Genomic DNA, 22,000 nt, shown 5'->3' with positions numbered 1-22,000 from the left:
TGGCAGGCGGACTCTCAACCACTGCGCCACCAGGGAAGCCCTGGGTAGGTTGTTTTTGATGCCTAGTAGACAAGATGTGGAGTTGGCAGTTGGCTACATGAATCTGGAGTTCAAGGTAAAGGTCAGGGATAGAGATGCAAATCTGGGAGGTATCAACATATCGCTGGTGCTGATATTTAATGACATGGGCCTGGATGAGATGACCTAGGGAATGAAGGAGTGAGAATAACCGGAGAGCAGAGTTGCAGCCCTGAGGCCTGGGGCACACCAGCACTAAGAGGTTTCAGGGAAAAGGAGGAACACCTACACAGAGCTGTGGGTACTTCGACTTTGCTTCCCAAACTGGACCATTGTTGGTGGTTCTTTCCCTTATCGGATAGTACTTTGTCCTCTAAGGAGGTAAACATATGAAAGAACTAATTATTTTTGCCTTATGCCCAAGCTCCTTGGGCAATAATAATTGCTACCCTTGTTCACAACTCTTTGCCTGGCCTTGTGCTGACATTTCATTATCTCATTTAATCTTCACAATAACTGTATGATATCCCCTTTTGTAGTTATGGAAACCAAAGCCCAGAAAGATTAACTTGCTGAAGCTGGAAAGTAGAGGGTGGGGGGATTCCAACCCAGGTCAGTCCTACTCCAAGGCTCATGTTCCTGCCTACTTTCCCCTTTTCCTTATGGTGATTATTGAGTTTTCAGAGGAAGCATCTAGAATTTTTTTTTTTAACTTACATTGGCCCATAGTACTTGTAAGGTTGTTTATATTGCCTAAGACCAGGAATATGAGTATTTAGAATAGCTGACCCAGAACAGCGCCCTCGCCCGGAATGGGGAGCACAACGTCCAGCTGCAGAGGTAGCTTGACTCACTTTCAGCCCCTAAATTCTCACATGGAAGAACCCAGCAAAGAGGAAGACTGTTGTGCTGCCTGTTGTTCTTTGTTGCCTTGGGCACACTTGGGGCCATGACTCTTCAGCATCGAAAGTAGGGACTTGATCAAATGCTAAAATGAGAGACAGGAACCAGGAGAGATACAGATAATACAAGGGCCACAGAGGAAATTTTCCAGCAGAGCAGGAAAACCAGCTGCCTTACCAGGAACTGCAAAGTAATAAAAACAGGAAGGAAAACCTCTTCAAAATTTCCAGGGAAGAACTGACTATTCTTTTTTTTTTAATTAATTAATTTTATTTATTTATTTTTGGCTGCGCTGGGTCTTCGTTGCTGTGCGCGGGCTTTCTCTAGTTGTGGTGAACGGGGGCTACTCTTTACTGGGGTGCGTGGGCTTCTCATTGTCGTGGCTTCTCTTGTTGTGGAGCATGGGCTCTAGGCGCACAGGCTTCAGTAGTTGTGGCACGTGGGCTCAGTAGTTGTGGCTTGTGGGCTCTAGAGCTCAGGCTCAGTAGTTGTGGCGCATGGGCTTAGTTGCTCCGTGGCATGTGGGATCTTCCCGGACCGGGCTCGAATCCGTGTCCCCTGCATTGGCAGGCGGATTCTTAACCCCTGCGCCACCAGGGAAGCCCGACTATTCTTATTATTAGCTCAGAATACTTCATATTATATAATCTTGTATTTGTAGGAGGGAGAAACTGCTGAAGATGCTGAAAGAGTCATTTAAAAATTTGCCCTGAGTCACACCAGCAAGATAGCAACAGGGCTGGTAACAGATCCCAGCCTCAGGATACAATCGGGTCTTTTCACTTCAGCTACAACATTTTCACAGCACCTCAGGTTCTGAAATGTCCACTCAAGCTATGAAAGAAAAGACATCTGGGGAAGAACAGAGGTCTTGTTACCTTTGCTCCAGTTCTAGCTAGTCCTCACCACTGCCCAAGGCTAATCCTCACTCAAAGCCCAAGGCTTGAAGCAGCATCATACAGGGCAGCAGAGCCATCACAGAATTGACATGTAGTATTATTCCAAAAGACCTAGATTTATTTCCTGGTAATTCTATCAGTAAAAAGTGACCTTTAGGGCTTCCCTGGTGGCGCAGTGGTTGAGAGTCCGCCTGCCGATGCAGGGGACACGGGTTCGTGCCCCAGTCCGGGAGGATCCCACATGCCGTGGAGCAGCTAGGCCCGTGAGCCATGGCCGCTGAGCCTGCGTGTCCAGAGCCTGTGCTCCGCAACAGGAGATGCCACAACAGTGAGAGGCCCGCGCACCACAAAAAAAAAAAGTGACGTTTAGGAAGGGTTGTCCCAATATTCAAATATAGGTCAATAGGTTGATTTAAACAGAGTTTTAAATCACAACCTTAAAACGTTTCGTAAGTAGCCACAACGGTTTGCTCTGAGTGTCCTAGGCTCAAGAGTTAGCCAAAAGCCCATGGAGTAAATGGCCACTTGCTTGGCTAAGGAGATGCAATACTTCCAAATGACAGTGGTGCTATCTGGTTGAGCTGATGTGCTTGAAAGCAAGAGTGGGACTCAGATAAGCCCTGAGGTCACGTGGAGACTGTTGAGGAGATTGGTTAGGTATGTTAAAAAAAATTTTAAATTTGTCTTCTATAGGGATCAATTCTATGGGCTGCAGCTTCTGGTTAATGGAATGTAGCCAGGATATTTCTGTATCTACCAGAGAATATGAGACCTTCTTGGCTTGAACTCTCATAATGTAATATGGCAGGATTAATGAGAGTAAAACTATATAAATGATATTTACTCTAAGGGTGGGAGCCTGTCCTGCTGAGCTAGTAAGGAGAGAAAATACTGAGTGACCTGTGGAGACAGGGAGAGACTCCTCTCTCCTTCCCAGGGGAAAAGATAGTTAAGGAATTGGGCATTTTCTCACACGTTCTTAACTATCAATAAAAGGGAGGAGAAAGCTCCCCTTAAACTATGTGCGAAGGTCTAAGCCCTGTGCAAAGCCATCTCCGGTAAAAGGCCACAGCTTTGTCACAATGTCAGTCACAGTCCAGTGTTGTGGAGGTAGGCTCCAAGTGGCAGCTGTCTGAGACTATGAGAAAAGCCCAGGGGCAGAGCTCTCCCTCAATTCCAGTGTAGGGCTGAGATGGAGACAGAACACTGCATTGGGGTGTTTGGAGCAGCAGAGAGAATCAAAGGAGTGACTTCATACTTTTTCCTTCATCCCTGAACTGTTGGGTGAATTAACCATGAGGTTATTAAGTGATTTAATTGCTTCAGAGAAAACATGAGCAGTATTGTTGTTAATCCCTAATTTTATTTCTTTAAACTACTCTCCAAAAGTAAACTTGTTGATTTTATGTTTTCCTGTTTTTTTCTAGAGGTGGTATCCAGGCATTCATCTTTTTTTAAAAGTTCCCCAGGTCATTCTATGTGCAGAGTTGAGAGCTACATTCTAGAGATTCATACTGATATATGAAAACGTGGCTAAAAGGATGTTCTGGGACTTCCCTGGTGGCGCAGTGGTTAAGAATCCACCTGCCAATGCAGGGGACACGGGTTCGAGCCCTGGTCCGGGAAGATCCCACATGCCGTGGAGCAATTAAGCCTGTGCACCACAACTCCTGAGCCTGTGCTCTAGAGCCAGTGAGCCACAACCCCTGAAATCCGTGTGCCTAGAGCCTGTGCTTCGCAACAAGAGAAGCCACTGCAATGAGAAGCCCACTCACCGCAACTAGAGAAAGCCCGCGCACAGCAACGAAGACCCAATGCAGCCAAAAATAAATAAATTTATTTTAAAAAAATGTAAAAAAAATAAAAGGGTGTTCCTTTAGCAGCAGTTGGTGTGCCTACATCCTTTACAGTCAGTGTGGCCGGGTCCACTAATGACATTTATCCAGCCCCCAAACTTGCACTGTCCTTCCACAATTAGTGGAGGAAACAATGCCATAGTCTCTTTCTTTCGCTTTAAATAAACCTCTTGTTGGCTCGGGCGGAGGAGCTAGGAAGTCTGGGCCTGCGGTCCACCCCAGGCTTTGGGTTTGGGGAGGTGCCTGAGTTTGGCCGGGACCCTGTAAAAGGCGGTGCGGGATGATGCCACCGCTGACCCGGGTCAGGCCCCGCCCAGGTCTCTGCCGGGACCTGGCGCCCCGCCCCACCTCGCGGCGGCCGTGCACTGCGAACTACATTTCCCATAATGCACACCGGGGCGGGCAGGGCCAGGCCCAGCGACTGGAGCCGGGCCTCCGCCGCCAGAGGCCGGCGAGTGCTGTCTTCTTGAGCCGGCAGCCGGGCAAGGGGCCGTGGGAGGGAGCGGTGGCCTGCGCTGTGGCCATGTCTGTGTCTGCAGGGGGCCGTGGTCCCGCGAACCTGAACCATCAGTCCGGGCCCGGCCGGACACCCGTGACCTCCCGGGGGTCCGGCAGAGGGCAGTGACCGGCAATCTCTGTGCTTCCTGACCCCTTACCCCTCCCCGAGAAACAGGTGAGTCCGACTGCCAACCCACGTGGCTTGGGGGCGCCGAGAGACTGGAGAGCTGTCATCTTTGAAGGGAGGGGCTTGAAGACTGGGGGCCCCTGCAGTCTACGCTGCTATTTGCGGTAGAAGGACTGGGTCTCTCTGGGGTCCCTTCGCCGGTTCCCAGCTGGGGAATACAAAAGGCGAGGCCTGGAACTCTTCCTTCGGCTGGAAGGGCAAAGTCCTGTAGCCCCAACGCACACACATTCGGCCCAGCAGAGTGCTCTCAGAGACTGGCAGAGGTTGACTGTGGGGTGAGCAGGAAGCTCCTGAAAGTGTCTTGAGGCTTGGGACTTTGCCTTCAAGGGTGCCCTGGCTCAGATAACCAAGCTGCCTCTTGCACCTGTTGAGCCACACTTTCTGGGCTCGAGTTTGCTGGGGAGGGTGAGCAGCCTTTGTCAGAAAGGGGAGTGACCACTAGCAGTGACAAGTACCAAGCTATACTCTCAGCGTGGAGTAGGCATCCTGCTGAAGCAGTTACAGCACAGCCTCACCTGGACTCTGTCTGCCACACATCCATGCATCCTGGCACCATCCTCCCAGATAGCCCACTCCCCAAAGGGTCAAGGCAGGATAGGGCACAATCTAAGCAGGAAGAGGGAGCAAGAGTGGTAGGGACCCAGTAGGGAGGAGTTCTTGCAAGGCCCTTCCTCTCTCCAGGCCAGGCACCTAGAGGAGGGAGGCATACCAGAAGGGCTGATTGAGCTAACTTGTTTGGTGACATTGCTCAAAGGCACAGCAGAGCACTTCTAGGGCAAATAGCAAGCCCTGGGGGCTTCTAGAGAGGCTGCCTGAGAAGGGGCCCCAAGGGAGTATCTGGGACTGTTTCCAAGAGACCTCTCTTGCTTAACTGCTTCAGGCCCAGCCACCCAAGAGCTTCAGCCACACAGGTTATGGCTCCAGTGGGGTTTGGGGTGGGTTTTGCTATGAGTCATTCACCCTCCCTGCCTAGTTTCCAGTGTAAATGTCCAGAGAACTGTTTGCTTCACCAGGGCTTTTGGCTGGACCCCGATACTTGCCTTGGAGATATTGAGGTACTACATGATTTCAGGTGGTTGGAGAACTGTTCGGAAGGAGATGTCCACTAGCCCCAGCCAGCTGACCCTGCTCTCACAACATGCAGGTACCATGTTGGGTAGTACTCAGCCATGCTGGGCGCAGTTACCTAAATCCCACTGGGATCAGTGGATAGTGGGCCCTCAGGGGTAAGCTGCTGTAGACCTTGTTTTGGTCTTTGAGCCAGAGGCGCAAGGCCACAGAGTAGGGACATGTGGTAGAAAGGAGTTCAGCTTGGGAGAGACTTCTGGGAGCAGCAGGGAAGTTACAGGTCTGTCCTGCAATTTCAGGATGAATAGCCAGTTAGCCTGGAGGAACTCCCAGCCCTAGGCCCAAAGGCATCTCTGTCCCAGCATCACAGATGGGTCATTTCAGGCCAGAGCCCACCTGGCTTCATGAGGTCAGAAGCACGTCCTGCTCACTAAGGGCCTGGCTCAGGATGAGCAAACTTGCAAAGGACTGATTTACATGGCAGAGATTACTGGATCTGTGTATAAGTGCAGGTACACATGGTCTGAATAAGAATAATCATGATGTGCTAAAGACAGCTGAGTGTATATGTACCTACTCTGTGCCAGGGTAACCAAATTACATGGATTATCTCATTTAATCCTTCCACAACCCAATGAATCAGTGCTGTCATCATCCTCATTTCATAGGTGAGAAAGCTGAGATTTATAAAACCAAGCCAGGTTAATACAGGTCCCTCTGACTCCAGAGCCACTGTTACTGAACACTTAACTACTACCAAGGACTAAGTCTTCCCTACAGGCAGGAGTCTCCCAAGGCTACATTGGAGCTGGGTGTTCTCTGAGGATCTTTCATCTTCTCCCTTCCAAAGTTATTTATCTGACAAATGTTAATTAAAATCCTGCTTATGGAGCTGACATTCTGAAATTTGCGACAGCTCACAGGGTTACCTTCAATGTAGAAAAATAAAGCAGGGCAAGGGAGATAAGAATCCAGGATATTCCAGGAAGGCCTCTCTGATAAGGTAACACTTGAGCAGCAACCTGAAGGAAGTGACAGAGTGAGTCATGTAGATATTTGGCCAAGTAGTGGAATAGGTGAGGTGGGGGGCAGGGGGAAAAGTAGGGAGGTGTGGTCCAGGCAGAAAATTCAGCAAGAGCAAAGTTCTGAAGTGAAGGAATACTCAGGATTTACATTTACAGTATACTCAAGGAAAGCCATAATGTCAGTGTGGCTGGGTTGAAGCAAAGCAAGTAGGGGAAAGAACAGGAGATGAGGTTGAAGAAGTAATTTGGGGGGTGGGGTGCAGTGCGTGTAGACAGAGAGGTTCTTGTGCACCACTGTGAGGAAATTGGCTTTCTCACTGGGTTAGGTGTGACCGTTACAGACTAGTGAGCAAAGGAGCTACGTGACTTGACTTCTGTCTCAGGCAGATCACTTTGAGTGCTGTGAGAAGGATAGACTGTACAGGGACAAGGACAGAAGTGGGGAGACTGGTTAAAAGACTGTTGCAATGCTGGAGAGGGTGTGGAGAAAAGGGAACCCTCTTATACTGTTGGTGGGAATGTAAATTGATACAGCCACTATGGAGAACAGTATGGAGGTTCCTTAAGAAACCAAAAAGTAGAACTACCATACGACCCAGCAATCCCACTACTGGGCATATACCCTGAGAAAACCATAATTCAAAAAGAGTCATGTACCACAGTGTTCATTGCAGCACTATTTACAATAGCCAGGACATTTACAATAGCCAGGACCTAAGTGTTCATCGACTGATGAATGGATAAAGATGTGGCACATATATACAATGGAATATTACTCAGTCATAAAAAGAAACAAAATTGAGTTATTTGTAGTGAGGCGGATGGACCTAGAGTCTGTCAAACAGAGTGAAGTAAGTCAGAAAGAAAAACAGATACCATATGCTAACACATACATATGGAATCTAAAAAAAAAAATGGTTCTGATGAACCTAGGGGCAGGACAGGAATAAAGACACAGACGTAGAGAATGGACTTGAGGACACGGGGATGGGGAAGGGTAAGCTAGGATGAAGTGAGAGAGTGGCATTGACATATATACACTACCAAATGTAAAATAGATAGCTAGTGGGAAGCAGCCGCATGGCACGGGGAGATCAGCTTGCTGCTTTGTGACCACCTAGAGGGGTTGGATAGGGAGGGTGGGAGGGAGACGCAAGAAGGAGGGGATATGGGGATATTTGTATATGTATAGCTGATTCACTTTGTTACGCAGCAGAAGCTAAGACGACATTGAAAAGCAATTATACTCCAATAAAGATGTTAAAAAAAAAAAAGACTTGCAGCAATCTGCTAGAGAGATAATGTTGACTGGGACCAATGTGATAGTGGTGGAGGTGATGAGAAGTGGTCAGATTCTGAATATGGGCATTTTCCTATGGAACATCAATAATCTGTTCCATGAAAGTTGGACATTCTGTCTGGAATCACTAACTTAGTATCTGTTTCCCACTTTTTTTTTTAACATTTTATTGAAGTATAGTTGATTTATGTGTTTCCCCATTATTTCAAATGGGAAAAAGTATAATTCTTCCTTCATCAACCCCAAATCCCCAATTTTCTAAAATGGCACTAAAACACAAGGAAAATACATACCTAATATATGCCAAACAAATTATAATGTTAGGATACAAAATGCTTAAAACACTTCCTCCTGATCAAACAGTGTTGCTTTGATACAGCATCATGGCCTCTTTCAGTACCTGCAGATAGCCATGATGTAAGTAAACCCCTTTTGTTGGCACTCAGTGATCTATCAGTTCTATTTGAAATGTAATTTGAGGCTTTAAATGCACATTCCTTTATTAAAAAATATAGATCAAGTGTTGATAATAGTTTTTTTCTATGTAAACATAAGCTCAATCAGTACAAGTTTGTTGTATTAGTTATCTATTGCTGTGTAACAAGTTATCCCAAAACTTAGCAGCTCAAACCAATAATAAATATTTATTATCTCATACAGTTCCTGAGGTTCAGGAATTTGGGAGCATCTTAGCTGGATGATTCAGGCCCAGTGTCTCTCATGAGGTTGCAGTCATTCAAAGGCATGACTGGGGTTAGATGATTTGCTTCCAACACTGCTTGCTCACGTGACTAGCACATTGGTACTGGCTGTTCTCAGGTTTCAGTTTCTTACCACGAGCTCCTCTCTTTACGGCTGCTTGAGTGTCCTCACAACTGATGGCTGATGGCTGCACCTAGAGAGAGTGATCCAAGAGAACAAAGCAGAAGCCACAATGTCTTTTATGACCTAGCCTCAGAAGTCACACATTGTCATTTTCACATTATCCTGTTGGTGACATAGATTAGTTCTGCTCAGTGTGGGATGGGAGTATATAGACTTGAATGCTGGGAGTTGAGAATCACTGGGGACCATTTGGAAGGCTGGCTACCACAGCTGTGTATTAAAAACCAAGAGGCATTCTATGTGGCAAAGGTTAATGAGAGACATTTTGCTGGGTGTACCTGTATTCTGAAGTAAAGCTGACAAGATTTGCTGGTGGTTTGGTATATGAGGTACGGGAAAAAGAGAGGCATAAGGGATGCCTCCAAGATTTTTTGCTAAATAACTGGAAGTATCAAATTGTCTTTCACTGAGATGGAGAAAACTCTGAGAGGAACAACTTTTTAAGGGGATGATCAGGAACTCAGTTTTGGACATATAACTTTGAGATACTATAAGATATCCAAGGGCAGACATCAAGTAAACAGTTAAATGTGTGTGCCTCTGGAAGTCAGAAGAGAGATTAGGGCTGTGAATAAAATTTGGAATCATTAATTTATCGGTGAAATTTAAAACCATGAGACTGAATAAGGTCACCAAGGGATCGAATGAAGACAGAAAAGAGATCCAAGACCTGAAATCTTGGTCCCTCAACAGTAAGAAGAACTGTAAAGAGAACTTAGAAGGAGTGGTCCATGAGGTAGGAGAACCATGAAAGGAGAGTGATGTGCCAGAAGCCAAGAGAAGAAAGTGTTTTGAGAGAGAGGAAATAATCATTGTGGCTGCTGAGTGAAGTGAGATGATCCTGGAGGTCACTGGAGACCTTGAGGGAGCAGTGTTACTGGAGTAATAGTTGGAATGGATTCAAGTGTGAATGGGAAAAGTGGAGAGACACCTGAGCGCTCCACATTTCCCAGTCCCTCTGGCCACATGACTAGTTCTGGCCAATCTGGACTTTGAAGTATTTAAGAGTTCTGACATGACCCTCCAGCCCTGTCTTCCATTGCCAGGTGACGGCAGAACTATAAGATGCTAGTAGCCTGGATTCCTGAATCACTGCCCGGAGGGAGCTGCTCTGAATTGCTACCAAACCCACAGTACGTGAGCAAAAAATAAGCCTTTAGTGCTCGCTTCGGCAGCACTAAAATTGGAACGATACAGAGAAGATTAGCGTGGCCCCTGTGCGAGGATGACATGCAAATTCCTGAAGCGTTCCATATTTTTTGGTTCAGGCGGTAATGCGAGTGATGGGGAGCGGCGCGGGGTGGCAGATGAAGCTTCGGCTCTCCCGCTGCTCACCTCCTGCTGTGCGGCCCACTTCCTAACAGCCCACGTCCCAGATAGAGGTCCGCAGCCTGGGAGTTGGGGACCCCTGCTGTATATAATGGAGTCAGCCTGTCAAATTAGGAACTTGTAAATATTTTAATACATATTATCCTTTAGAGTTTATTAAAAAATGGTTGCAAAATCTGTGAAGATGGTCAAAAGGTACAAACTTCCAGTTACAAAATAAATAAATCCTGAGGATGTAATGTACAGCATAGTGACTATAATTAATAATGCTTGTATATTTGAAAGTTGCTAAGAGAGTAGGTATTAAAAGTTCTCATCACAAGAAAAAAATTTTGTAACTTTGTGTGGTGATGGATGTTAACGAGACATGGTGGTGACCATTTTGCAATATATACAAATATTGAATCATTATGTTGTAGACCTGGAACTAATATAATGTTATACATAGATTATTTCTCAATAAAAAAATGCTTGCAATAAAAAAAAAAAAAAGAAAAGCCTTTAGGGAATTCCCTGGCAGTCCAGTGGTTAGGACTCTGCACTTCCATTGCCTGCAGCCCAAGTTCAATCCCACAAGCCATGTGATATGGCCAAAACAAACAAAAAAAGCCTTTATGTGTAAAGCCTCTACCATTTTGGCACTCATTTGTTACACAGCATAGCCTAGCTTACGTGACTAATTAAACTCCAAGTACTGTTTACTGTTTTGAGGTTTGTTTGTTTGTTTTATAAAGGACAGCAAAAAAAAAAAAAAAATAGGGTGGTACCTAGAGGGGAATGTAGAGTTAAGGGGAGGTTTGTTTTAAGGTTTTAATTGAATAAAACAAACATAAAGTTCACAAATCATAAGTACAGCTCAATGAATTATAACAGAGTAAACACATCTAAGGGAAGGTGTTTGGAAAATGGAAGAAACATCAGTATATTGGTGATGAATAGGGGAGAAGGGGACACTGATGATCTGAGAGAGAGAGGGACAGCTGCTGAAGCCATATGCTTGGATGGGTGAGAGGGGCTGGAGTGGAGGTGTTAGTGGAGCCCAGACAGCTCATCTTTAGTAAGAAGGAGGAAGGCAGAGTCTGGCAGGTGAGGTGAGGTGGTAGTGGGAATCTTGGAAGTTCTCTTTTGCTGACTTCCATGTCCTCAGTGAAATAGAAGGTAAGGTTATCACTGATAGTGCTGAGGGTGAGCATTGGAGAAGATGGTGGAAGCTTGAGAAGAGAGAAGATGTGAAGCTCTCCACTAGGGGAGTGGGAAAGTGAGTACACATAGAAATGTAGGGCATTCCCATTTAAAGTAGTTGTTCTGGACCCTCTCCTCAGAAAAAAGCACATACCAATCCAGGCCTCCATCCAAGGAGCCAGGTCCAGAAGCCCTGGCCACAACCCCAGGACTGGCAGTAGCAGCTTGCCCTCTGCCTATATATGGACAGACTCATCTCTCTGGAGTCGCTCTCTCTTTACACAGCAATGCAGACCCCAACCGGGCTTTTAGGTTAGCTTGTAAAATAATGGTCTCCAAGGTTCTCGTGTGGCCTGTGTCTTCTTGCTCAAGATCTGGACATGCCCTAGTTTCCTTAGCACCCACTGCCCTGGGCTCCGTGGTGTTGCGGTGGCTGTTTTGGCCTGTTTTGGATTGCTCCTCTTGGTCTCAGTCTCAGAGGAGACCTTTCTGGATGCCTCCCCGGGTTCCTGTTGAGGGCATGCAGCTTCTTAATTACTCTTCATCAGAAAAGGTGGACCACACCTTGGTCTTCTGGGCTCTGACGCTCGCTGGGAACCATCACTCTTGATTGTCTTGATGGACAGGACTGGTGGCCTAGAAAATCCCAAAAGGTAGATGTTCTCCCAAATAATCTTCCTTTGAAGATTATTCAAAGGGCACTCTGTGTGGGGTGATGCTGTTGACCAGTGGTACCCAACCCCCACTTAACTCTGTGGTGCTCTGGGACCAGTGGGGGCGTGGCCATCAGGCCAGTCTCTGGCCCTGCCTCCCTCTCTGTCTGTTTTGCACATTGAACTGCTTTACAAGATTAATTTGAAGAAAGGATTCCATAGCTTACAACAAAGATGACAGAAGAGCTTGAAAATCAACTCTTTGGGTACACTTGCAGGAGCTGCCCGCTAGGAACTTGTGGTCGGAGAGAGTTCTTAGACACAGGTAAGCGGGGGCCACACAAATGCTAGTGCTGGTGACACTGTTTTGAAATCACTCTTCTCATGAACGTTTTTGAGCACCTACTTCATGCCAGGCTCAGGGTGGAGTCATTTGCCCAAGGTTACAGAGCTAGTAAGGGACAAGCCTCAATTATTCCCTATGGACTCTGCTCCAGGAGGGCAGGGACAGAGTCTGCTTTGCTCACACTAACACCAGTCCCCCCCAGGCCCCTGGCCTGCCTGCAGTGCCTTCCTCATGAGTCTCTGACTAGTCTTCGCTGCCCTTCTAGCCCATCCAGCCAAATTTCTATTCCCTAAAGGGTTAGTGCCTCAGATGGAACCCCTCTCCTATGGATTGTTTGTTGCCTGCCAAATGAAGACCCTTCAGCCTGACATTAAGGGACCTTAGAGGCTGATCCCAAGAGAGCCACCCAACTTCGTTATCCCTGACATCCACTCTTGGCCACCTCCACCTGGCCCTGAGGCTGCAGAAGGACTGGGAGATCAGGCTGAGTTTGTCCTTAGTGTCCATCAAATGGGCACTGAGAACCGACATGTCCATAGTTGTTTTTAACTGGAGAGGTGAGCCCTGGTGCCAAATTCAAAAGGTACAGAATGCAAGGAGAAAAGCAAGGCTTAGGCCTGTTTACTCTGACTCACTTTGTTCATAGTAAATGTCTAAATATCAAAAAGAACTGATTTGTCAACTCAGTTTTGAATGGAGAAATGTTCATGGTAGGATGTACAGTGGAAGATATCAGGATACAGAATGGTTTCAATTACCAGCTCCAGCGCTTCTTTCCTGTCGTGACATTGGACAATGTACTTACACTCTCTCAGCTTCAGTTTCTTCATATATAAAGCTTGTCTGACAAGAGTGCCTGCCTCAGAGAAGAGTGATCAGGATTACATAAAAATCCACATAGGGACTGGGACTTCCCTGGAACTTGTAGGGGTAAAGAATCCGCCTTCCAATGTAGGGGATGCAGGTTCGATCCCTGGTCAGGGAACTAAGACCCCACATGCCGCGGGGCAACTAAGCCCACGTGCCATAACTAGAGAGAGAAAGAAACACTGCACACCACAACTAGAGAGAAGCTTGAGTGCCGCAACTAAGACCCGACACAGGGACTTCCCTGGTGGCGCGGTGGTTAAGAATCCGCCTGCCTATGCAGGGGCACGGGTTTGATCCCTGGTCCAGGAAGATCCTGAAGATCGCAGAGCAACTAAGCCCATGCACCACAACTACTGAGCCTGCGCTCTAGAGCCCGTGCTCTGCAACGAGAGGCCACCGCAAGGAGAAGCCCGCGCACCACAACAAAGCTTAACCCCTGCTCACCGCAACTAGAGAAAGCCCACAAGCAGCGACGAAGACCCAACACGGCCAAAAAAAAAAAAAAAAAGTATATTTATTTATTTATTTTGGCTGCACTGGGTCTTAGTTGCATCAGGCAGGATCTTCATTGCAGCATGCAGGATCTTTAGTTGTGGCATGAGGGATCTTTTAGTTGCAGCATGCTGCTCTTAGTTTCAGCATGCGGGAACTAGTTCCCTGACCAGGGATTGAGCCGGGCCCCCTGTATTGGGAGCACAGAGTCTTAACCACTGGACCACCAGGCAAGTCCCCCATGCATTCTTTTATAATCAGAAAGAGAACGGCACGCTTCTTTAGAAGGGAATATTCAGAACCCATTCCCCAGAGGTTTGAGTTAGCTGGGTCCTGGTGAGGGATACTTTCCTGTACTTAACCACTCTTAATTATGCCAGTGACTCCTGCCACTAGCACCTTCCCGCTTACCCTCAATGATGCCTTTGTTTGCCCCACAGGAGAGCCCAAGGGATGGCTGCTGACATGCAGAGGAAGAGAAGCAGCGAAGGCCCTGATGGCACGTTGGCTCCTTCTGATGGGCAGAGTGTGGAGAGAGCTGAGAGCCCCACACCAGGACTGGCCCAGGGAATGGAGCCAGGTATGGGCAGGGTGCGCAGCCCCAGCCAGCTTACAGCTAGAGCAGCCTCGAGGGCAATCGGGATTCCCAACCACTCTTTCACTGTCACTCATTCATGCATGCTCACTTGTTAGCTATTTGTCATGTGCTGGGGATACTGCAAGGATCCAGGCTCAGTGTGCATCTGGCCTTCCTCTCCACTTCATGTTGTGCCACTTGCCCTGTGCTGTCTTGCCACCAGTGTGGGCTCTTCTCCTATTTCCTGTGTCTACAGGTACCTCCCTGGCTCCTTCTCTCTCCCTCAGCTCTCAACTTAAATGTCACCTCCTCACAAGAGAGGCCTGCCCTGACCATGCTCTGCACAGAACACTAGTTATTTTGTAGTCTTATTTGTGTGTGTATGTATTGCCCATCTTTCTTGTCTACAAGATTGTGAGCTCTTTGAGCACAGAGCTGTTGTATCCCCAATGCCTGGTACAGTGTTGAACTCATAATAGAGACTCAAAACATATCTCTTGAACTCTTCTGTCCAAAAAAAAATCAGTAAAGGAAAACTGACATTGTCCCTGCCTTGGGGGAGCCACAGGCTAGTGAGAGCATTCCAGTGGAGGGGGTTAGGAACCATGGGTCCCTGTGCAGGGTCAGGGAGCCTTCTCCCAGGGAGAGAGATTTGCTGAGCACAGGAGGTATTCCAGGCACAGGGCGAGGTGCTGGGAACACAGCAGCAAAAAACCAGGTTCCTGCCCATGAGGGGGAACCCCACTGCAGTTGGGGAGAAGGGCAATAACTGATAAGTGCCGCAAGAGAAGTCAAGGAGGGGGATATGATAGAGTGCCTGGGTTTGGGGGTCAGGTGACAGGGACAACTAACATCTTTGCTGTGAGCTGAAGTGTGACAGGGAGCTGGCATGCAAAGAGGTGGGAGTGCCTTCCATGCAGAGGGAACAGGAGATGCAGAGGCCCTGAGGTAGGTGGGGATATCCAAAGAGCAGATGCACGAAGGGCTGTGAGATGAGAGTGAGAGGGGCAGGCAGATACTGGCTACCACCGCAGCCTTGAGGGGTTGGGGTCTTATTCCCAGTGTGAGGGGAGGAGGCTGGTGGGCTGTAAGTCACAGCAGAGCATGACTTGTAGCCAGAAGGAACAGTGGCTTACCTCATCAGGACAGGCAGAGTACTGTATTGGGCACCTTGCTGGTGAGGTGGTCTGCCAGAAGCTACTGCTCTAAACACCAGTGCTTTTGGCTGGCAGGTGCCGGACAGGAGGGTGCCATGTTCGTCCATGCCCGTTCCTATGAGGACCTGACAGAATCAGAGAATGGGGTGGCTTCTGGGGAGAGCCCCAAGGAGGGTGCTGGTGGTCCTCCACCTCTGCCTACAGACATGCGCCAGATCAGCCAGGACTTCAGTGAGCTGAGCACCCAGCTGACAGGTGTCGCCCGAGACCTGCAGGAGGAGATGCTTCCAGGAAGCTCTGAGGACTGGCCGGAGTCCCCAGGGGCAGCTGGGCGACCAGCCACAGAGCCCCCAAGAGAGGGCACTGGTGAAGGGGATGAGGAGGAGACTGCTGAGGCATGGCGCCTGCACCAGAAGCATGTCTTCGTGCTGAGCGAGGCGGGGAAGCCTGTGTACTCCCGCTATGGGTCAGAGGAGGCACTTTCCAGCACCATGGGTGTCATGGTGGCCCTGGTGTCCTTCCTGGAGGCTGACAAGAATGCCATCCGTTCCATCCATGCAGGTGAGCCACCAGGAGGGGGGTGCCAGGAGGTCTCCCTGGCCAGGAGAGACCATACCAGGTTTCGGACTCCCAGGGACTAGAGGGCTGGGATGTGCTGTGTGACCAAGGTTAGTCCCTCCACCTCACCGAGCCCCAGGTCCTCATCTGAACACGGGAAAACAACACTGACTGCCTCATAGGGCTGTTGTGGGGGCCAAAGGTGGCTCGCACATGGGCTTTGCCCTTGGAGAAGGTGAGAAGCTGGGGGAGGTAACCAAAATAATCCCAGGTCTTGAGCCCCACCCAGCTCTTGCCACTTAGCCCAAGAATGTGTGTCTTTCTGAAGTGCTTCCTGCATTTTAGCTGGTCCCAGTCTGTGAAACAAGTGGCAGGAAAGGGGAAAGGGGGGGAAAGGGGGGCCCATGGGCATCTGTTTTTCTTTCATCCTGAAGCCCCCTCTGTGTGCACAGTTCTGAGGGGAGGTGGAGAGATTGTGGAAAGCGGGGCTCTGAGGGTGCTAGGGCAGGCCATTCAGGGAGGGCTTTCCGGAGAAGGGCTGAAGCTGACACCACCCCTATCCATCGGTCCCATCAGATGGCTACAAGGTAGTATTCGTGCGCCGGAGCCCACTGGTGCTGGTGGCGGTGGCCCGCACGCGGCAGTCGGCACAGGAACTGGCGCAAGAGTTGCTCTACATCTACTACCAGATCCTGAGCCTTCTTACGGGTGCGCAGCTGAGCCACATCTTCCAGCAGAAGCAGAACTATGACCTGCGGCGCCTGCTCTCGGGCTCTGAGCGCATCACAGACAACCTGCTGCAGCTCATGGCGCGAGACCCCAGTTTCCTGATGGGGGCGGCGCGCTGCCTGCCCTTGGCGGCGGCCGTGCGCGACGTCGTGAGTGCCAGTCTGCAGCAGGCGCGCGCCCGCAGCCTCGTCTTCTCCATCCTGCTGGCGCGCAACCAGCTCGTGGCGCTTGTGCGCCGCAAGGACCAATTCCTGCACCCCATCGACCTGCACCTGCTCTTCAACCTCATAAGTTCCTCCTCGTCCTTCCGCGAGGGCGAGGCCTGGACGCCCGTGTGCCTGCCCAAATTCAACGCAGCCGGCTTCTTCCACGCACACATCTCGTACCTGGAGCCTGACACGGATCTCTGCCTGCTGCTCGTCTCCACCGACCGTGAGGACTTCTTTGCAGTGTCTGACTGCCGCCGCCGCTTTCAGGAGCGCCTGCGAAAGCGCGGAGCGCACCTGGCGCTGCGGGAGGCACTGCGCACACCTTACTACAGTGTTTCCCAAGTGGGCATCCCTGACCTGCGCCACTTCCTCTATAAGTCAAAGAGCTCGGGACTCTTCACCAGGTGAGGGAGGGCCTTGGGGAGACTGCTTGAGGGAGACAAGGGCGTGGGGGGGGTGGGCGGCTGGTTGGGCCTGAGCTCTGATGCAGTCCTGAAGCTGATGACCCCTCTGGGAATGGACCGACCTGCTGTGTCTGTTTGACTCTGATACCAGGGCCCCAAACCCCCTATCACCCTACTCCCCATCAGCATACACCTCTCTACTTCAGTCATTTCCCATAAGGCCTTGAAATACCCAATACACCCAGGGAAGGAAGCTGGAACAGAGGTCTCCTCTGTTTGGTCAGTTTGGTCCAGCCCAGGATGCACAACTCCTCCACTTCCTCCTCCAGCAGAGGGGCTGGGGCCAGATGAGGCATCTTCTATCCTCCTTTTACCCCTTTTTGGTCCAGAAGGTTCCTGGCTCACTTTTCCTTCATCTCAGACCTGTCACTCTGTCTAGGACACCTAAACCCAGATTGGTTTCTCCAAGGGAGGGTCACCAAAGATGCCATGAACTTGGGGGAGAGGGGAGAACAGGGCTCCAGTCTGGGTGGGCCCAGCTTTGTCCTGGGGAGTCTTCAGTGGTGAGGAGACAATGCCTTGTCCTGGGGTGGGGGGGCATTTGGAGGGTAGGACCCATGGTGGAGTCTCCCTGGCCAGGAATAGGTGTTTCTGGATCTCCAGAGAAGCCAGTGGAAGTCATTCCTTTGCGAACCCACTCCCCCATCTCCAGCCCTGAGATCGAGGCCCCGTACACCAGTGAAGAGGAGCAGGAGCGGCTGCTGGGCCTCTACCAGTACCTGCACAGCCGCGCCCACAATGCCTCCCGCCCACTCAAGACTATCTACTACACGGGCCCCAACGAGAACCTCCTGGCTTGGGTAAGGCAGCCCTGGGATGGGCTGGGCTTCATCGGGGTCCTGGGCAAGGGCCACAAGGGTTGTCTAATCTGGATGACCACCCTGTGCCCCCTTCCTCCAGGTGACAGGCGCCTTTGAGCTCTACATGTGCTACAGCCCCCTGGGGACCAAGGCGTCGGCCGTCAGTGCCATCCATAAACTGATGCGCTGGATCCGCAAAGAAGAAGACCGCCTCTTCATCCTCACGCCCCTCACATACTGATGAGAATGTGTGTGGGCTCGGCCCTCCTAGGCACACCAGGCTGTGGAAGCCATGGGAGCTTCCAGGTGGGGCTGGCCTCTGGCCCAGGCAGCAGGCAGGGACTGTGGGTTGGTGTGTGCATTAAAGTGCTTTGGGGAAGACACTTGTGGGCCTTGTCACTGGTTCCTTCACTCTCACTCACACACAGACGCTGGATCCTCCTCCCTAGGCCCTGCCCATGCTTCCCCATGCACAGCATCACATGTGCTCAGAGTTGGCCCCTGGGCTGGGGCTGTTTTCATTCAGCTGAAGTCCTGCCACGTGTAAAGTGTTCTCTAGGACCCCACTGGCCTTCCCCACCACGACCAACCTCCCGCGATGCCCCACCCCACACTCAGTCTGAGCCCCTGGTGCCTCCCCTGTCACTCCTAGGTGGGATTCCCAGCTGCATGGCCTGAAGGACCACCCAACCACCTGGGAGCCCTGACTGTGGCTCTGCTTAATGGACTGCTGTATTTCAGCAGGGGCTGAGCTGAGTAAGACAGGGACAGTCAAGTGGAGAGAGTCTGAGCCCGGGCATGGGTGGGAGCCCTTGGTGAGGTGGCCCAGTGTTCAGCACAAATTCAGAGTCCAGCCTCACTATAGCTGTAGGCCTCTGGGGAAACTATTCCAGCTTAGGGTTCCTCATGAAGGCTGTCCACCTCAGCTCCCCTACCTCTAGCCAGCACATTCCTTAGGATGGCCCCCAGGAGTGAGCCAGAGGACCTGAAAGAAGACCCAGCTGACCTCCGGGGCTGGAGTGGACCCTGCCCTAAGAAGGGCTGATGCTCTTTTCAGTCACCCTGTTCCCTGGCATGGCCCAGCCTACGTGGGTCACTAGGAACATCCCAGGAGGCTCAGCAGTGAAGGCCCAGCCCCATTCACTCTACCATGAGACCTTCTTAGGACAGAGCCCAAGGCACAGTGCAGAAAGCTTCTACCTTCCTGCTGGGGACTCTCCCAGTTATGCCACAACTGAACCATCTCACTGGCCAGGGGAACAGAAGACCTAGGAAGTGTTTGGGAGAATAGTGTCCATGGAATATGGTCTTCAGACTATAGAGTGAATCACCTTCATGCAGTCTCTGAGTGCTGGAGCAAGATACGGTGCCACTAAAACCAACCCATGCTGGAAAATGTGTCTTTGTAGGTGGCATAGGCCAAGGATGCACTGGAATGAGTCACTTACTGTCCCAGGAAATGGCAGCACAGCGCCTGCCCTTGGCCCCACCCCAGATCACATTAGAATGGGTATGGCAGCAGGCCATACCCAGACCCCAAAGCCCCTCTGGAGCAGCCACAGGCTTGGTGGGTGCTGCTCACACTGCCCACATGCCCTGGGTCTCTTTTCTGTCTGCTTGCTGTTTCTGTTCCTTCCCTGAATCCTGGAAAGGGCACCAAACCACTGCCTCTGGGGCCAGGGTGATGCCAGGCTAGCTGTCTCTGACTGCTACCGGTGTTCTGGTCAGTGGTCAGCCTCCAGGTGTCCCTGCTGGCTACCCTGATCCTTGCAGGGCTTCCAGCTTCTTGCCGTTCAGCACCTATTCTGGGTGGGGGTGGGAAGAGATAGTCACAATTAGATAAGTGTGTATACCTAGGACAGTAGGCACCTAAGAGTGCAGGGTTTACCTGTTTGGGGAGCAAGGAAGGGACAACAGACAAACAGGAAAGGTGTTCCTAGTGGAGCAACGAGCATGTGCAAAGGGATGAACCTGGTATGAAACCTGGTATGGTAAAGAACCTTGTCCGACTGGGTAACAGTGAAGCTGGAGGAGTCTTTAAAGCCTAGGGTTCTCAAACTCCAGGTAAAAGTCTGGCAGTGGGGAGCCACAGAATGTTTTAAAGCTGCAGAGTGACATGGTCATATTGTGGTTACAGAGGTCCCCCTGCTGTCATTAGGATGATCTCTTTGCGTTGGAGAAAGAGGCTGGCACTAGTTCTCTGGAGTAGTGTTCAGAGGGGAGTGAGAGCCCAAAGAGGGCAAAGTAGCTAGCACTCCTTCAGGGTGACAAATGCAAGGGCAGTGGGGTAGGTCCTTAGCTGAACGTGGGCCAGGCCTTGTGAACTCACCTTGAGAAAGTGCTTGTATTCGGCACTGCAAGGCTCCATTAGCTGACTTCACCCACATGGCTTGCCTGCCCCCCTCCCACAGACCAAGTGGATGAGGAGGGAGGAAGGGGCACTCTGTGGATGCCTGCTGTCAAAGACCAAGGCTACCTCAGAGGAGATGCCAGCCTGGGGGCAGCCAACAACTTGGCCACATGATGGCAGCAGAGAACCAACTGTTGACTGCTGCACATCCACCCCCAAAACAGGTGAACGGGGAGGACCCCTCAGGTTTCCTCCCAACCTCTATAAGTCTCTCCCAATGTCCTGAGGCAGAATAGGGGCCACAAGAACCCATGTCTCAGCGCCGGGCAGGGAATGTTTCATATCAGTTTTGCCCTGCATGACTATCTTTAGACATGTTGACTGTGGAACACAGGAATGGTGCCATAATTTCTGATGTGTGTTTATTCATTTCCGGGCCAATTCTGGTTAGCGAAGGGAGTGCCTTTTATGTTGCCTCAGGCACGGTATCCTCCCAGCACTGGGTGTGGCCGCCCCCGTGCTGTTTCCACCCTGTCACCAGATGCTCATTAAGCTCCAGCCTGGAGGGGTAGGGGAGTCCAGCATTAGGAATGGGAGATGGGGGGAGTCAGGTATCCAGAGTAAACTGTGCTGGGGTAGGTGTAGCACAGGGTCTGTGGGACCCACAAGATGGACTTGTCACCGCCTGGATCAGGTAGGCTTCCTGGAGGAGATACCACCTAAGTTACAAGAGAAGGAAGGGAAAAGGGTGCTCCTGGAAGGAAGAACAAGGAGTATGGGCTGGATGGTGAGTAGAGGAGATACTTGTAGGGTCAGGCTGAATCCTGTTGGGCTGAGGGCTCCTCTCCCCACCCCCACCCGTTACCCTCCAAAGCTCTGGGACTCACAGTTCACAGGTCCCTCAGACCTCAGCCATGGGCCACCCTGTGATGCTTTCCCTCCCTCCAGGGTCCAGGCCCACCTGGCTGAAGGGGATGTCAGGCTAAGGATGTACCCCAGGGCCCCCCTCCAGTGTTGCGGGGAGCCAAGTTACCAAGGAGCAGATGCTGAGAGATGGCAAGAGCAGAACTGAGTTGACTCCCCTATCCCTGCCCTGCATATATCACAGCCTGGAGAGAGAACTCTGGGTAACCACCTAGCGAGAACTGCACCCTCATTTCAGAGACTGAGAGGCTGAGGCCCAGCATGGCTTACAGAGCAGGTTAGAGGTGCCCTGAGAGCCAAAGCCCATGTTTCCCTCATATCAGGGAGGCCCTGGAGCAGAGCCAGGAATGAAGGCCAACATTTTGTGTTTTATTGTCCCCATCCTACAGCTTCCACCTACTGAGGCAGCAGTGGACAGACCAGAGCTAGGGTTGGGCCTCCACATAAGTTGCTTCTCCTCTGACTCTAATGTCCAGCCAACAGGGCTGGCCCCATCTTATAAATCCCACCTGCCCTGGGCAGGCGGGATGCAATGCACCATGCTGACACCATCCTGTCGCTGTCAACCCAGGGCAGGCCCACAGAGGGATAGTCTCTGCCCACAGAGGCTAGTGCCACTCCTGAGGTCTCTCCACACCTTCCCTCTGGTTCTCCACACATTCCTGGCCTCTGTTTCCCACACAGTGGGTCCCCCAGGCCCTGCCTGGAACGAGTGTCTGAG

The 22,000-nt window shown here is 50.6% G+C and overlaps 2 protein-coding genes, 1 long non-coding RNA gene and 1 pseudogene across 10 annotated transcripts in view; 3 read left to right on the top strand and 1 right to left on the bottom strand.

The window, feature by feature from the left end:
- The first annotated feature begins 4,073 nt into the window (after positions 1-4,073).
- Positions 4,074-18,388, top strand: MON1A (MON1 homolog A, secretory trafficking associated). 5 transcript variants are annotated; one of them, XM_019931712.3, is made up of 8 exons: positions 4,074-4,349; positions 5,434-5,505; positions 9,686-9,772; positions 13,952-14,091; positions 15,321-15,806; positions 16,380-17,145; positions 17,858-18,005; positions 18,106-18,388. In XM_019931712.3, exons 3-8 carry the CDS (start codon positions 9,705-9,707, stop codon positions 18,244-18,246), a joined length of 1,749 nt encoding a protein of 582 aa, XP_019787271.1. In that variant the 5' UTR covers positions 4,074-4,349; positions 5,434-5,505; positions 9,686-9,704; the 3' UTR covers positions 18,247-18,388. The 5 variants fall into 5 exon arrangements, with proteins under 5 accessions (XP_019787271.1, XP_033720887.1, XP_019787270.1 ...); XM_033864996.2 differs by having other exon boundaries at positions 5,375-5,505; positions 15,450-15,806; XM_019931711.3 differs by having other exon boundaries at positions 5,375-5,505.
- LOC141279772 (uncharacterized) overlaps positions 8,117-22,000 on the bottom strand; it is a 16,918-nt gene continuing 3,034 nt past the window's right edge. Inside the window, exons 2-3 of the long non-coding RNA XR_012334619.1 lie at positions 11,305-19,810; positions 8,117-8,649 (exon numbers count right to left, since the gene is read on the bottom strand). This is a non-coding gene — a long non-coding RNA (uncharacterized lncRNA). The remainder of the gene's footprint in view (positions 8,650-11,304; positions 19,811-22,000) is intronic.
- On the top strand, positions 9,799-9,899 carry LOC117314064 (U6 spliceosomal RNA; annotated as a pseudogene).
- The window catches only part of MST1R (macrophage stimulating 1 receptor), a 17,137-nt gene continuing 16,053 nt past the window's right edge, over positions 20,917-22,000 (top strand). For 2 of the 4 annotated variants that reach the window (XM_019931701.3, XM_019931700.3), the window contains exon 1: positions 20,918-21,142. In XM_019931701.3, coding sequence (XP_019787260.2) covers positions 21,131-21,142 — 12 coding nt within the window. In that variant the 5' untranslated portion in view covers positions 20,918-21,130. Of the gene's footprint in view, positions 21,143-22,000 lie in introns of all 4 variants that reach the window. The other 2 variants (XM_019931699.3, XM_033864995.2) reach the window with 2 other exon arrangements.

The sequence above is a fragment of the Tursiops truncatus genome, chromosome 10 (assembly GCF_011762595.2).
Source record: "Tursiops truncatus isolate mTurTru1 chromosome 10, mTurTru1.mat.Y, whole genome shotgun sequence".
Classification (NCBI taxonomy): Eukaryota; Metazoa; Chordata; class Mammalia; order Artiodactyla; family Delphinidae; genus Tursiops; species Tursiops truncatus.
This window is presented reverse-complemented; position numbering and strand designations above follow the sequence as displayed.

Coding starts and splice junctions, on each gene's coding strand:
- MON1A (XM_019931713.3), top strand. CDS start 9,705: ATGCTAGTAGCCTGGATTCCTGAATCACTGCCCGGAGGGAGCTGCTCT. Junction 9,773..13,951: donor GAATTGCTACCAAACCCACA/GTACGTGAGCAA, acceptor TTTGCCCCACAG/GAGAGCCCAAGGGATGGCTG. Junction 18,006..18,105: donor ACGAGAACCTCCTGGCTTGG/GTAAGGCAGCCC, acceptor CCCTTCCTCCAG/GTGACAGGCGCCTTTGAGCT.